At 41.1% G+C, this 16,356-nt stretch overlaps 1 protein-coding gene across 5 annotated transcripts in view; it reads left to right on the plus strand.

Moving 5' to 3' along the window:
• The window catches only part of RapGAP1 (Rap GTPase activating protein 1), a 72,675-nt gene that overhangs the window by 29,022 nt on the left and 27,297 nt on the right, over positions 1-16,356 (plus strand). For 3 of the 5 annotated variants that reach the window (XM_017243462.3, XM_043212629.2, XM_017243463.3), the window contains exon 3: positions 8,985-9,177. In XM_017243462.3, coding sequence (XP_017098951.2) covers positions 8,985-9,177 — 193 coding nt within the window. Of the gene's footprint in view, positions 1-1,599; positions 2,064-8,984; positions 9,178-13,807; positions 15,125-16,356 lie in introns of those variants that run through there. The other 2 variants (XM_017243464.3, XM_070277679.1) reach the window with 2 other exon arrangements.

Raw genomic sequence — 16,356 nt, forward strand, 5'->3', positions numbered from 1 at the left:
TAAACAGAGCCGCTGGCAAATTTGCATAATTTGAGAAGCCAAGACACCCGAGTTGGAGAAAAACTAGTCAAGAAAGTGAAGTTAACGAGGGGAGGAAGCCAAGAAGCGAACCCAAAGAAGCTGATTATCGTGATTATGTATGCAAACTCACACACGGCAGTGGAAACGGGCCGGGACAGGTCGAAAGACAATAGAATTATGAGGTGTTGAGCGCTGAATGACTAGCGGAACGACCATAAAACCCTCAACCTCAACAGCCTCAACAGCCCAAGAAACAAACACTGCCACGGGGAGACGCATTTCTTGGACCCTGGGAGAAACAATGGTTAGAAAGTTATGGCCAACATTGGAAATTGAAGATGAAGTTGCACTCCAGAAAGCAAAAAAAAAATGGAAAAGAAAAGGAAAACTAAATGAAAACACGGTTAATAAAGCGTTGCAAATGGGAGCACAAATGGGAAAATGGGTTTCAGGTATGCCAGAGGAAGTGGAAATGAGTTAAGGGTTTTTTCTCCATCTTAGTCTTAAAGAAATCGAATTGAATTTTAATGATAAGGTCGAAGGGGTACTTATTAGTCTAAAGGTAGGTATTAGGTCAGCTGTTGTTGAGACAACAGATGAACAGATCGGATAGTACAGAACCCATAAAACCTAGGGTAATTAGGATCTAAACAGATAGATGATGATCCTAACTGAAGATGGTAGGAAAGAGTATCTTATTAATCATTACTTTTATTTTATTTTTGCTAATCTCTTAGATATATTCTCCTTAAACTAACTGCTTAGCTTCCTGTCTGTTAACCAACCCGTTAGTTCCGCAAACACTACCACCCCTTTAGTGGGTATACCTCCTTCCCCTCGAATCGTTGTACTTTTGATATCTGATCTGTCAGTTCAGTGAGTCTGCGTCCAGTTCAGGTGTTAATGACTTATTCTCCTCATGTCTGTCCTATTGTTTTCATGTTTTGCATGTGCGCCTCCCAGTTGGGTATGAAATTATAGAAGCAAACGTCCAGACCAGACCAGAACCCAGCCATAGGCCTATTGTTCCGATCTCAAATGGACAAGGGCCGAACCCCAAAAACAACAGCCGGGACGGGCCTTTTGTGACACGCTCGTATCCGGTACCGGTATCAGAAGTAATGTCTTGATAAAACCCGGTACAAGTTCAAGTTCGTCTCGAACTCAGGCGATCGCAACTCCAACTACACTCTGAAAAATTAAGAGATTTAAAGACTTTGTACCCTAAAAGATCATATATTTCTAATGTTTGTTTAAAAAAGATTTTAAAATAAATTGAATAATTTATCGAAAGATTCACAATAGTTTCAAACAGGTATAGGGTAGAACTAGGTATTATTTTAATATTTGCGATAAAATAAATTCAAGATTTATCAACAAAAAGTTCCCAAAATAAAACCTTTTAGTACGAACCTAAAACCTCCCCTTAATCCCAGGCTTTAGCCTCCATTCCAAGCCCTATTTTCTCCGAGTGTAGCCTACGATCAAACATGTTCGACACAGGGGGTTGAAAACACAACTCTTCAGATACTGAAACTCGAAACTGGTAATGGCTCGGAAATTCAGGAACTCAGTTTCAAAAGAATCTTCGTGCGGTTAGGTTGTATATATATTGTATAATCGGGTTCCGTCAGTGGGTCAAGTTCGCAGCGAAAAAAAGCGAGATACGATAAAAACGAACAAACTGCGAAATACATCAAACGAATGTATCTGAAAGATACCGAACATAGAGCGGGGAATTTTACATAGTGTAGTTCATCAAACTTAGTGTTTACTTCCCAGTGCAATATTCAAGGATAAATCCTAAAAGAATCAAAACTACCTGCAAAGGAGCAAGATACTTTTACCATCTTGACCCAAGCAAACACAAACAATAATAATAATATTAAGGAGAAGTGACCTGACCCAAGGGAAAGGACAAAGAGAATTTCTACCTGTTGGAAAATCTCACAACTGATCTCAGACAAGATGAAATATCTGGCGCATACACACAAGGAATCATTCACGTTGGTGGCCCGAAAACGCTACATGAAAAATCTGCTGTATGTATCTAAATATTCCTGAAAATATTATTTCTTTTAATTCAAAATCCAAAGCCAATCGGATAATTGAATTATGCTCCATTTACCAACCGAATCCCATTGGTTGGGATTCAGCATAAATGTCATGTAAGCAAATATTGACAGAATTGCCTCTATCGGGCATTGTCTCTTTTTTTGTGTCCCTCTGTGAGATATGCAAAAATTATGCAAATTATTTGATTTGCCATTTGAATTTGAAATGGGCCCTAATTAGCCCTGTATGCCAGCCAATACTACACTGCACTCGACAGGACTCCGATTACGGTCTTTGGGAGTGTGCTCTTAATGCATAAAATATGCAAATACCCTTTCCCATTTTTGCAAAAACTGTCAAATGTCATTGGTTTGGGGTTTGTTTTCCATGGCGGAACAAACAAACCACAAAAATCGCGAATGAGTTATGGATTATCGAAGGGGCATATAAAAGGCCTCTAAGAACTCGGAGAGATCTCAAGGAAACCCTTTTATTTGTCACTGTCTTGGGCTGTTTGTTAATTAAATTTATGATTAATGAATGATGGTGCCTGATGATGATGATGATGGCTTTTCCACTTCCTTGCCCTAACAGCTGTTGGAGGGATAGGAAAGGTATACCTATAGGGAGGAATACCTATATTCTGCATGTAAGGTGATATGGCTTAACCCTTTTTTTTTTGCCTTGCGGCTGTGTTTTTCGCACCCCTCTCGTTAGGTGTTGTTTTTTGCGGATTTCCTTTTTTTTTTGCAAATCAGCAAAGTCAACAGGGAAACCTCTGTGATTCTCCGACCATGTTCTCTAGTCCAGCATACTCATGGCTTATCAATTTGTTAGGATCAGTGGGTATAAAAAAAAATATCTAAAAAATATACAGAAACCACCGTTAAAGCCGAAAGGTGGTAAATCACTTGGCCAAACCCACACATGCATATCCGCATGGCCAAAATTGGATTCTCCCTCTGGGCTTAAACATAAAAAAAAATAATAAAAAAAAAAGATCTTGAAGTTCAAAAAGTGCGCAGACGTGCAATCATAATTTCCGAGACTACAACTCCAACGCGACTTAACCCGCACCCAGGCATGTGTTTTCTGAAAGAGGGGCGGAAGACGCTAAGGAGGTGGGGCACTACTGGTAGTAAATGGTCAATAGACATGCAAGCGCAGCAGCTAACATAATTAGAAGTCTGCATTGTGGAGGAAGTTGCATTAGCAGGCAATCAAAATAATTTGAAGCGTTTTATTGGCGAGCGAACGCGGCAAACGCTGGCGGCTTGAGAGCGGTTAAAACAGCGCACAAGTCGCGTTGTCTTATTCAAGCGGTTTCTGGTAAAAATCTGGTAAAAGAAAGAAATATTTAAGTCCACTAAGAAGCTGTTTAAATCGCCTGTAAAACGCCATCGAGCTAGTTCCCTGCTGTTTTAAACGCGTCGTCGCCAACGAGGTAATCCCCCTGGCAGTGCGGTAATAATCACCCGTCAGCGTTTAACCCACTAACACGGACTTGCCTCACATTCGCGCCACAATTAACCATTTAATTTAATCGGTCATCCATCAATCGTTCAATCCGCCAATCCCTCAATGTCGCATCTTTGTTGACGGATCTGCCGGAAATGCGTTGCCAATTTTCCCAAAAACTGAGAGAAAGAGATGCTGTACAACGGATGCTGTTTATTTTCGGTTGTTGCAACATGGGGCAGAGAAAAACAACCCACATGCTTGTAAGCTGCTTGGTAATAATTGGAAATTAACGAGACCCCGAGGCAGAGATTTGACACCAAAGATTGCAAGTCGCGACCTTGCCTGTTGTAGTCGCCCACACGGAGCACTTGGCCAAGACAGAGGGAGGAGTTGTGCCAAAGTCAAAAGGCTAAGACTATGACTAAGAGGCCGATGATGAAAAGCGCGCCAAAATTTTGGTCAACGATTTTCGGCAAGGTGACAAAATGGGAAGAGGCCATGAATAATATTGGCCAGAAAGGAGATGCCAAGGGTGGGGGCCAAAATGTTAGCCAGGCACGTGCAGAATGAAGAAGCGCGTGCCTTGTCCACATTAATTTCAAGCCAAGGAGTTTATATACACTGGAAAAATATTTTTTTAAATTATAAGAAAAATATAAACATAAATAAACAAGCCATGAAGCTGTTGCTACCTGAAATGTATCTGAAAAGGTCTAAACTTCCTCTAGAATTCCTCTCACTGTATGACCAAGGGAAGAAGGCCCGATGAGACATGAACAGAGCCCTCACCGGCCTTATAAATAGCCCTGCTAACTGACTTACTGACGCGCTTCATTAATATGCAAAGTGGCTCAGCGTGGCCCTCTCTCTATCCCATTACCTGGGCAGGGGTAACCCACCTGTAAGAAGCATTAAAAGTATCAACGTTTAAACGGTTATTACTAACATTTTCATGCTGCATTTGCACTGGCCGAAACGGGAGGAAAACATGGCCAACAACAGGTTGTTCTTAGCCCCCTCTTGCCCTCGAATTGGAAGCCCCCAACAACACCAATTGCGTGTCAAATTGAACTTGTCGGCTGACTCGAATCGCTGGATAATGATAGCAAAAGGGGGGTTCCAGACGGGACTAGTTTGGAAAAGGTGGCCAGAATAAATGGCCCGTTGACGTAGTTGGAATATTTATAAAAGTATGTGCCTCTGCATATTTATCAAGACTTTAGTTTTAAGACACAATTAAGTAATGACTTGGCTGCTTTTAATTAAAATAAAGCCGAGAAGTATAGGCAACGATATTGACCTTTTCTATAATCTATCCCAAAACAAAATATCACAAAGGTTGCAGCCTCAATTGAACTTTCGGATAATTATGAAAAGGTTATCGGACAACATCCCATTTGAAAATCATTCCAACAGCTTCTCGGGCGATGATCTTTTCACAGGAAAACTCAACCTTAGAACCCTTTTTCTTTCCTTAATTTTAAAAATCTAGATCTACTTAGCCAATTTAATGTTTTTTTAAAGAAAATTTTCCCAGAATCCCTTCCACTGACCACACACAGCTGCCCCTATAATTCGCTTTCTCCTCTGGATACACTTTCACTTCCTGGCCATTAGAACTTTCCTTTCCTTTGATTGAGGAGCCATAAATTTCCTAAAGCTGTCAGCAAATAAAACAAGAACAAGTTTTCCCCAGAAAGTGGCCAAGAAATTGTGTAATTTTTACCCCAAAAAAAAGGTGATATAAAAGGGCGATTAAAAATATGTAAATCAGAACCCGATTCAAAAACCAATAAAACTTGGCGCCGAAGGAAACTTTTCCGGCAAATTTGTGGCTAATTTATGGAACCAGCTCAGGTAAAAGCTCAGGGTCTGGCTGTACCATCTTAAGGGAAGAGGACGATATCATCTTCAGGAGGATATTTCGAGTGTCTGGAACGTGTTGCATTTATGAGGTTCAACGACAAAGAAGGAAACGAGTTTACGATGCAACCCCTCGGCTGGCAGGGAGATTTTCTTTTGGAAACAAAAGGAAAACTGGGCAGAGACAAGTTTTCCACCCCAGCAGCGGAAATGAGAAAAACTTGTGCGCGAATCCTTTTCGCTGAATGTCTTGGAACTAATTTTAATGACAATTCACGAGGCGCGGAAGTCGCGACATTCGGGATTATGTGAAAATGCAAAAGAATGGAAAGGAGGGGAGGGTACCGGCTGGCCATCCCTGAAAATGCAGATTTTCCATTTCCTTTAGCTTACAGAGGCTAAGCCTTTTTCTTTCATTTCCTTAACCATTAATCATAAATGCATAAATGAAGTTTCTCATAAAGGATTCAAGAGGAAGTTGCAGTGGTCAGTTAAGAATTCTATTAATTTACTAATAAATAGGTTCTGTATTTTTACACGCCATACTATCCTAAGTACAATGAAATTAATTACTTGGCTTTTAATTTCTAATAAAAGCCAGGAAATCAAACATTAATTTTCACTTGTTTTGATGAAGAAATTACCAGGGGATACTATTAATTACAGGGTCCTGGCCTCACCTCACCCCACCTCGAACACTTCTTTTCCCAGCGCCGGACAACGACCCTAACTTGGGACTGGGGCGCGGAGTTGACTTTTTGGTGCCATGCGAGTATCCTTTGACATGTCTCCTGTCCAAGTCCCCTTATCGGACCGAGTGCATCGCCCCTGTCCACTTTTCCACCCCTTCTCCGGGCGCCTTCGACTCGATTTTCTCCAACTGCGATGCTATCTGGGAGTGCTCTAGTTTCCAGTTTTCCTGACCCATTATTAGCTGTGAAATGCATGAATGTCTCTGGCTGTGACACTTTATATTTCTATGCCTTTGAATGTGTGTTGGTGTGTGTGTGTGTCCTTTTGTCCTTTGGGACTTGATTTCCTTTACGTCGGACATTTCCTTCAATTTTTCATTGGGACACACACTCGTTGCCGCTGGAAAGTATCTTTGGTAAAACGTTTCAAATTAGCGCCTGGGGAAATGCCAAAAAAAAGGAACTATTTCTAAGGCAAGTTGACTCTTTTTTTGGGAAATAGAAGCCACAGAACAGCATTTCCCAGTGCGGATTGCAAGGTGGTCTCTATAGTTCTTTCTATATCCGTTCTTGAATTTTTTTTCATAGCTCCCACAAGTGTTTTTCTCACGTCGCCCTGTAGCGACTCTTTGGGAATATATTAACCCGAAACTTTTTGTAAAAATAACTCCATACTTCTCCAACCAGAATCTTTCTCCAAGTCGTTTTCGGAGCCTAGTCCCATCTATCTTTTCTTGTCAGCACCGCATTGCTTTGTTCTTTTCCCTGCCTGTTTTTGTTGGTAATTGTTTTCTTGGCTAAAAGCTACTAGCACCAGACCCAGCCCCCATTTCTCCACCAGTTGTTGCAACATTTTGCGGCTAAACTTTAAACACGCGCAATGCCCTGCGCATGCCAAATGAGTAAGGAACCTGAACCAAAGTGTGGAAAGGGTCGGTGGTTTAGTGGGTGGATGGGTGGTTGGGCTGGGATGGTGCCCATAAATTTGCATTTAATGAACATTTCGAAAAAAAAAAGCCCAAGAAGACGCCGCCACCGTCACCGCCCCTCTAGAATTAACGCTTTTTGTTTGCCGGTAATGACTTTTAATTATGTGGGTGGTTGCATATAATGAGGGAACAACAGCCCAGGCCAGGCCAGCCCGTCCAGAATGAAAGGTTTTCGGTGGTGCAGCGCAGGCGTAACCGCAACACATACAGGAAACGTCTGTTTGGTGGGTGTTTTTTTTTTTCGAAAAACACACAACAGAATCTGTATTGAAATCTGCATCAGATTACAGCATAACTGTTGGTTAGAATCACTATGGACCATTGTTGGCCCATTTCTGCTGTTAAAGTCAACTGTCAACCACCTCCTTTGGGTCACCGCTCCTCGGATGCGGCTCACTTTTATTACCGATTTGATTTCATTGAAATTTGTCGAGCAATTCATGTGAAAAATTGTCATAAAAATGCAATAAAATTGTTTTCGTCTCGTAATTCGATCAAGCGACATTGAAAATAGTTGTAAAATCTGTGAAATGCATGTTGCCTAGTTTGTAAAAACTATAGAAATGTGAGGAAAATAAATGGCTTTGATTTATGAATTTGAAAAAGCCATAAAAGTGGAGGAATTTAATAAAAGTTTTGATGGGAAATTCGGGCTAAAGGTTAAAAGGATATGCTTTGTGGATTTTTGATTAAAACTCCAGGCAGTAACTCTTTAGGTTCTTAAAGTAAATCATCAGCATCTGCTGGTGGTTGTAGCCCCAACCCTAGACTCTTCTCCAATTACCCAACTTCAGAATGGGGTGTGGCCTAGCCCCGAGCCAAAAAAGAAAAGGAAAGAATTTCACTTTCACCGCCACTTTGTACGACACACACTCCACCTCCAATCAGGCTCATCACAAGTCGTGTTTTTGATATCCTTTTCCCATAACTGTCATCATCTCAGATGTGTGTGCTCCATTTGGACTCCCTCCAAAAGGGAATGGGTATGGGTAGGTGTTAATTTACGAGTGGCAGCCTGAGAGCTCCTCCTCTTAAAAATAAACATAAATTCCTGAGAGTAGAGAGAAATATGTGGAGCACTAGAGAACTGGAGAAGTAGAGAAACAGCTGCAACAGCAACTCAAAGGACATTGCACAACAACAATATAAACATCCTTTTTTGGGACTCCACTCTGTGTGTTCATTTCGAGGCGTTGGTAGTTTGTATGTCAACAGAAACTTTACAAAAAAGAAAAAAGCCGGAACACTGAATTTCACACACATCCCATCAAGAAATGGCCACTAATGACAATAAAGAGAAGCTGCTTGCCACCGAAAAGTGGAATATATTCAAGTGGCCACTCATAATTCTGTAAGGCTGCTTGAAAATATGGAAAAAGGACTTCAGGATGTATCGAGAGTTGTTGACTTTCAGACAAAGTCTAAAGAAAAGTCTACCTTGAGGAGGGAAGGGTTGGGCTTTGGGTTTAAAAGAAGAAACATTGCAGAATTTATTAAAGTAAATATTAGAAAGAAAATTTAAAAATTCCCTACCATTTACTTGAAAACTAAAACTACATTCATTTCTTAAACGTTTTTCGTACAAATACCCTTCGATCCTTTTTTTTTTTTGGGAAGAACTACCTCAATGGCCTCTTGAAGTCAGGAAGTCTTGAGCACTGTAGTGCCACTCTCCGATCGTATTCTTGTTCCCATAACCAAAGCCTAACCCTTGGCAGTCAGAGGTTAGCCCTCAGGAGCACTCCAGCCTGCTCAGTCAATTGAACGTTTTTCTTTTCTAGATTTTATGTTCTCGAAGCATGAAGCGATCTCGAAAGCTCAGCTGTGCCCAAGTTTGGTTCAGTGATTGGCTCTTTGCGTGCTCTATGATTAACCAGTTTCCTGTATTTTGTTTCATTTCCAGACGCCAGCATGCCTTTATGGCCAACACACAGAAACAGCAGCCAGGTGGAAGCGGAGGAAGCGGCACCGGTAGCGTCACCCACAGTCCGGAACGATTGCGCGGTGCCACCCAGGATCTCTTCGAGCTGCTCGAGCGTGTGCAGTGCTCGCGACTCGATGACCAGCGCTGCGTCCTGCCCGCATACTTTTCTCAGGTGGGTACCCCCTAGATCATCCAAGCGGAACTATAAACTATATACCAAGAGGGCGTTTCTTACATATTTCTTATAAGATTCGCAGAAAAGAAAAGAGGGCAAGTAGTAATGCCTTTAAATGCTATACTTTAGTCTCTTTAGAAAATTGCAGTTGTAATAGCCCTTCAATCAATATGTAGCCCCCCATTCCATTAACAAAAATATTGGCTAGCTGGGATGGGTTAGAAACCCACCGAGTGACCTAGGACAATGGGCTGGCAATTGTCCAGCGGGGGTCATCGCTCCAGTAGCAGCAGTCACCTCGTCCCCAGAGCCCTGGCATATGCTGCTCTGCTCCACTAATCTAAGTATGTGATGGACTGACCCATAAAAGTCGTCCAACTTGCAGTTGCACTATATAATTCCCCCCACCCCACATCCATTCCCAGTGCCCCGCGGTCAATGTTTTCGAAGGGAAAGTTGTAAAAATTTCATTTTAGTGCTGGCAAGCCATAAAAATTGCCAATGGGACAATGAATGTGGGTATGGAATGGATGTGTGGATTCAAGGAATAAAATGATAGGCGGAACCGAGATCCCAGAACAAAGAATCAGCAACCACCCCCTCTTAAAGGTACATACATACCTTTCCCAAAAACATCTGTATAATTTGACATAATCTGCGCTTTGTTGTGGTCTTGGGGTTATGTCTCCTGGTTTAATAGTCAAATCGCCTGGCAGTCATGGGTTAATTCTTCTTCTGGGTGCGGGTGTCTCTACGCTGCCTTGCCGGGGATTAAGTGGTTTCGTGGTGTGGTGGTGCTCGGCTTGATGTCGATTTTTACGATTCAGCTGCGGTCTTTGAAGTTTTTGGCAGCTGTCAGGTGTGGCCACGTCGTGTCTTTTCTCCTCTTTATGGCCAAAACTTTATTGACCGAATTCCTCGGTAATTTATTTTTTGCTCCAAAAGAGTTAGATGGTTGAATTTTCTATTTAAATTTTCTGTATTTTCAAGGAAAACCTTTTTTCTTAGCCAGTGGCGCTATATCTTGCAGTGGTAGATAGAGGTACTAAACTACGTTGTTTGAAGAACTGCCGCTATGGGGCTTCCCGCTACTAGCGGAGGATAGGGTAAACAGCTATGGTAAGCGCCTGGCTGTGTTGATTTTTGGTACTATATTGTGTAGTTAGGCAAACCACCGCTAGAGGGCTAGCCTATTGGTTTTCCGGCCTCATAGATGGCGCTTTCTTACAGTTTAGCAATATTTTTCAATAATTTTAATTTTAATAAATATATGTATATATTGAGCTAAAATATGAACTATAATTTAAATTTATAAAAAAAAAAAACTTTCTTAAATATTATACACAATTTTTAATTAATTAAGAAATAAAACCCATCAGAAGTCAAAACTTTAAGCCATAAAATCTTAAATTGTGTTACCAAGTTTCTAGAGCATAATCCACTTGGCCTTCCTCAAGAATTCTATGGCTTCCTGTTTGGCCTTTTCTCAATCTTTTCTCTCAAAACCCAACCCTTGGCACCCAACCCTTGATTCAAGCTCAGTTCCTGGGCCTTTTCAGATTTTAATTTAGTTTTCGCAACAATTTTGGAGGCAAACTTTTCTATATCAAAAGCTAGTCGTCTCGCCTGGGCGCCTGGGCCCCTCCTTCTATCCACAAGTGGTTCTGTTCTGGTGGTGCAACAAAAATGCAAGCCACCCGTATTTCCATGCCTCAAAAGCCTATGCCCCTCAAGATGCAGCCTTCCTTCCACATTCGAGTGCCTTTTTTTTTCAAAAAGGAACTTTTATGCGGGCCCTCCTTGAAAACGAGGGGAAAGTCTGGCCATAAGTCTCGTCTAGCATCTTAAGGCGAAACTGGGTTGACTCTCGGACTTTTGTCCTCATGTGGAATGAAAATTATGTTTGCTGAAGTTGAGGAAAAAATTCAATTTATATTCGCTCGTCCAGTGGCTGCCAAACTGTGACGTTAGCCACGTGCCGAAAGGAAAGCATTCCTGTGTGTGTTTGGAAGTTTTTCCGACAGTTTTCCTCACCCAACATAGTTCCATGTGTTTCGGCATGCCTTTGGGTAGTAATAGGGTAGTCTTTCTTTTTTTTTGCTATTTTTTGGTTCACTATTTTATTTGTTGCGTATCTTTTGTTCCCCATTGCATAGTTTCTCGCACACTCGTTCCATTGCATACTTTGGGGCTAATAACGGTTGGCTTGGCCATGTTTAAATTTCTTGTCCCACCTTTCTCCCCGCCCCCCAGCCCTTCTCTCCTTTGCGGCTAATTAAGCTGCCCAAAAGCCTGTTGTTTTTCCTACACAGAACAAAAGGAAATTTAGTCAAAATTGTATTTAACAATAAGAATATTTAACAAAAAAATTAAAATTTGCATCTTTTTGAATGCTAAAGTAACCTTTAAAATTATCCAATTATTTAATCATATTTTTCTTTAGCTTTTTGTATATTCCGCCTTTGCTTTCCCACGCAGCCGGAAATCTGGAACCCTCTGCCATCTAAGATTCCCTGGAACTTAATGTCCAACACCCTCCTCCAACCGCCACTCTCCTTCCTATTGTTTTCTCCCTAATTCTCCTTTTCCCATTATAAAAAAAAAAAAAAATTATTTTCTGGCCATTTCATTTCGGTTGCCATTGGACTTTTTCTTGCATATTTTTCACGGGCCCTGACTCTGTCTTCGGTTTTATTTATTTTTATTTTCTGCCCATTCTTCCCTCTAATTTAGTTGCATACAAGTGCACACATGAGGTTGTCTCTTTCGGCACCGCAGTTGCTGTCTCTGTCGCCTGGCCGAGACCTGGTCGAAAGGCGGAGGTAACACCGGAGTACACCGGAGTAGAGGAAGAACCTACTAACTCCCACAGTCAGTGCCATGAAAATGAGCTGCAATCACACACCAGGGGATGGGAAGAAAAAATAAGGGGGTTACTAAAATTTAAAAATATATTCTTATTAATATTTTTCTTACTACTATTAAAGTAAAAAAAAGATGAATTTCATATTTTAATTGAAAATGTACTTTTAGATAAATTCTCTATCCTAGTACCTATTTTCTTCAAGTGCATTACAGACAGAGAGGGACACACACTTACTTCCATATGAATTCTAAGCCAGAAATGTGCGATGTTTATCGCCATCATCTACCTACACGTATCCGTACCGACTCTGCCTGTAAATTATCCAAAAAAAAAATGAAAGAAAAAGATACAAAAAAAAAACTGAAAGATACACTGAATCTATCCGTATCCCTCTGCATCGCTCTGCTGCCGCATTGTGGCACTTAAAATTTATAATTATTTTCCGCTTGTTGCATTTGGCTGACTGGCTCCGGCTCCGGATCCGACTGGGGCTCCCTCTTTCTTTCTTTCTTTCTTTGGCAACTCTTCAACTTTGCCATGTGGAAATCTTTCCGTTACTCATTCACTCGCGGCTTTTTAATTTCCTCTTCTACAAACGGAGCCACCGCAACAATGCAACTTTAAAATATTTCCCTCAACTTGCTTTATTTTTTTGGTAGATCTCTGACATTAACCTAGGGCCTGTGTCATCCTCCCCCACTGGCTAGCTGGCTGGCTGGCTGGCTGGATGGATTTTTATTCCCCATGTCTGTGATGTTTACCTTGTTGCTGCCTCGCTGACTTCGTTGTTGATTGCCAGCTGACAGAAACAACGACCACAGAAAATAAAGTAATGAAAAGACTCGGCCCCAACTTAAACCTCTTTCACATGGAATTTAAAGCTTTGCTGCGGACTCTGCGACTCTGAATGCGGGCTCGGCATAACCAATTAACCATGAGAAGAGCTGGAAGCTCGGGAAGCCGGCGATCTAACTTGTATCTGCCCATCTATCTTTCAAACTTAATATCCGTCAACCGGAGCAAAAATGTACATATTTATTAAATTTGTTAAGCTCTTAGAGTTGAGAACGTAAATTAAACGCAATAAATCAGACTTAGTACAGGGCTTTGTATCTTTCTATCTTTGTATCTTTAACTCTTCAAGTACAGAACAGAAATAGTTTTTAATTTTCTTTGGACTTCTTTTCTGGTCATATTTTGTTTATAAACAGACGTGTTGATTTGGACGTGGGACTACTTCCCAGATTTCAACTATAATTAGAGTGTAGAATAAAGCACTATAGCACCAAGGTCAGAAAAGAAAAAACCATAAATTTCTTGATCGGAAATCCACTTTTGGGAGAATTCTTATCAAATAGTTGGGAAGTATTTCTGAAAAAGGGGTTCTGTTTTTTTTCATGAGTCACGAAATAGGCTTGCTAATCTCATATTCAGAATTAATGTATTACTAGTCATTATTTAAATATTTTTCTTAAAAAAAGATAAAAAAGAATGTTATTCTTTAAATTTAATCTTCAATTTTAAGGTTTTCGTTTAGCAGAATTTATTGTTTTTTTTTATATAATTATTCAAAATTCAAACTTGGCGCCCTCTTATGCTCCACGCATGCTCTCTTTGTCTTTTGGGGACTGCTCTCCTTTTCTCTACCCTCTATAGCTGTGTCGCTCTAACTACCGTGGCTCCAATCGCACGACTGGCTTGGTGGTATTTTTTAGTACGTTTCGTAGAGCTCGCAGAGACCTCGCATACCCCTGAATGTTTTCAGTTTTCATTTGACGTTTCTCTGTTGCCGCGACCAGACGTTCCGACCGGTTTCGAGCTACCAGTACTACGAGTACCAGGCTGTCCTCTCTCTTTGGCGGTCTCGTGTTGTCGTTCGTTACGAATTCAAAAAAAAAAAACCGAAATATCCGAAAACCAAAACAATAATACAACACAGCCCGAGTGGTGCACGCATTTTGAGTTATTTTTAAAACAAAAAATATAAAAGAAACGGCCAGAGAATCGTCTCTGGCTCGTCTTCCCTCGGTTTCTCCATGCAACCAAAATAAAACCCAAAACCAGAAAAGATACCGATTTTGTGAGTGCAATAAACCAAACTGCAGCGGTTGCAGTGAATCTGTATGTTTCGGTGTGTGGTTGTGTTTTGTATCTGTGAGGTGCATCTACCAAAATAACACGCACTACCAAATTCCAACATTTATGTACTCTATGCCAGTCGAGTGAAATTATTTGCCTAAAAATTGTCTGGCCAAAATCAGAAAGCCCCATATTTGCATATAACCCGCAGTTTTACAGTCACTGTAGCTTGAAAACCCGTCAAACAAGTACGGCAATCGCGTAAAAAACTCGTTAAAAAAAGAGAGAAATATTTATGACAACAAAATCATTATTTTTGTGGTCAACCGAGAGCAAAGCCTCCAAAATTATAACAATTACGACAGGAGTGGAGGAGGAGGAGAGATCTTGAAGTTCAGAGAACGCCCACTCGTGGAAAACCCTACTGCGATTGCAACATTAGCTGCCACAGCAGCTGTGGAAGCCGCAACTTCTGGAAAAAACAGTAATTTGAGCCAAGAACGCCCACTTCAAAGGAAGACCCTTGAAAGAATCTCGGCCAAGCTAACGAATGCGTTGATTCTAAGTTGGAAAATTGCAAGCAACTACATCTGCAATTGCAACTAAAATAGCTTTGAAATTCTTAAGAAATTATTGCTGAAAAAGTTGAAGATACTGAAACAATATCAATGCAGTTTTAAACTTAATTTTTGATTAAAACGCTCTAGTAGCAGCAACCAGAAGACAAGTTGCAGCAGCCATCGGCTGGTAGAAACAGCAACAACAGTGGCATTTTACAGCGAAGGCGGCGAAAGGCGTTGGGTGCGTCAGGCAGTCATGGGGGTACTGAGATGGCGCGATTCTCCCGGATCGCGTATATCGGGTTCACTTGGCAGTAACAGCAACAGCAACACCAACAACAATCATCATCATAGTAGCAGCAGCAACAACAACACACATCTGCAACATCACACCAACAACAATCACATCAATAATAACAACAGCAACAATAATCGCGAGGTATGTGTGGGTTCCCGAACCCATTTTTAATTCCAAATGCTGGGGATACATTTCCATTAATTAAATGCAATTTGGGCGTTTGTAATTGATGTTGTTTTGCCTTTTTTTTTGAAATTGTTTGCGGTTAGTCACCAACACGTTGTTGCACTTTTTGAGAGGCACTGAGAAGGGTGTGGGTGTTGCAGGAATATATTTGGATCCGGATTGAGAGACCTAATGGCTATAACTCTTTGTTTAAAAAGCGCCTCTGATCTTTGACTTAGGTTAGGCTTAAGTCCCCTCTTTTAATAACCCGATTATGGCCCAAAAAAGCCATTCTTCTCTCTGTTCTTTCAACATTTTTTAATGGTATTTGAGTTGGTTCTTATCAACAGCCACCGAAAACGGTTCAAAAACGCTCGGTTTTATTGTAATTTCCATAAAAATGCTCCACAGCGGCTTTCACACATGACTTGTTCGTTGAGGTTCAGTGTGTTTTGTGTGCTTCAAGTTGCTTAATTTAAATAAAGTCAACATATAGTCTACAGCAGTTTTGGACGCCTCACTGATAACACATGACTGGAGTGGCTGGAATGACGATGATGATGATGATGCTTTGTAATTTTGTTGTAATTTTTATGTCGCAAGACAAGGGGTATGGGGAAACAGTCTTTACAAATTGTTGGTGGCTCTACCAAAAAAGCCGGGAATCTATTGTGGTGGATTGGAAACATCGAAGCCGGCTCAGAGACCGAAAAGTTGACACATTTCGTATAAATCACTCAGCAGCAGCCTCCGCAAAGCAGCGAAAGCGGTTTCTAGTTTTTAGCCCGAAGTCTAGGGAATTGTGATGACGATGATTGAGATTGAGATTGAGCCGGTGATTGTGTGATTGCATTCATCATCATTATGGCCATTAGCCGCATTCTCCGTTTTCGAGCTTTTACCTACGCACTTTTACTTGGGCCCCGAGATACTTCGGAGTGTATCTTTTGGGGGCTTGCACAACTTTCGCCAACCCCACAGATACATAGATCGCACGCTCCAATTGAGGTTTTTAGCCTCGTTCTTCAGTCGAATTCCCCAATTCCCAAAACTGTTATCGCCCCCTTAAATTGAATCAAACATTCGCTTATCTCTGGCTATTTTATCCGAATTTAATTCATTTTATTTTGGTGGCTGTTTGATGCGAGAATATACGTATAAGTATTTCTTTGTGGGGCCTCGCAAAAATGTATACTTGGGCCCCATTC

Source organism: Drosophila bipectinata, chromosome 2L (assembly GCF_030179905.1).
Source record: "Drosophila bipectinata strain 14024-0381.07 chromosome 2L, DbipHiC1v2, whole genome shotgun sequence".
In the NCBI taxonomy this organism is placed as follows: Eukaryota; Metazoa; Arthropoda; class Insecta; order Diptera; family Drosophilidae; genus Drosophila; species Drosophila bipectinata.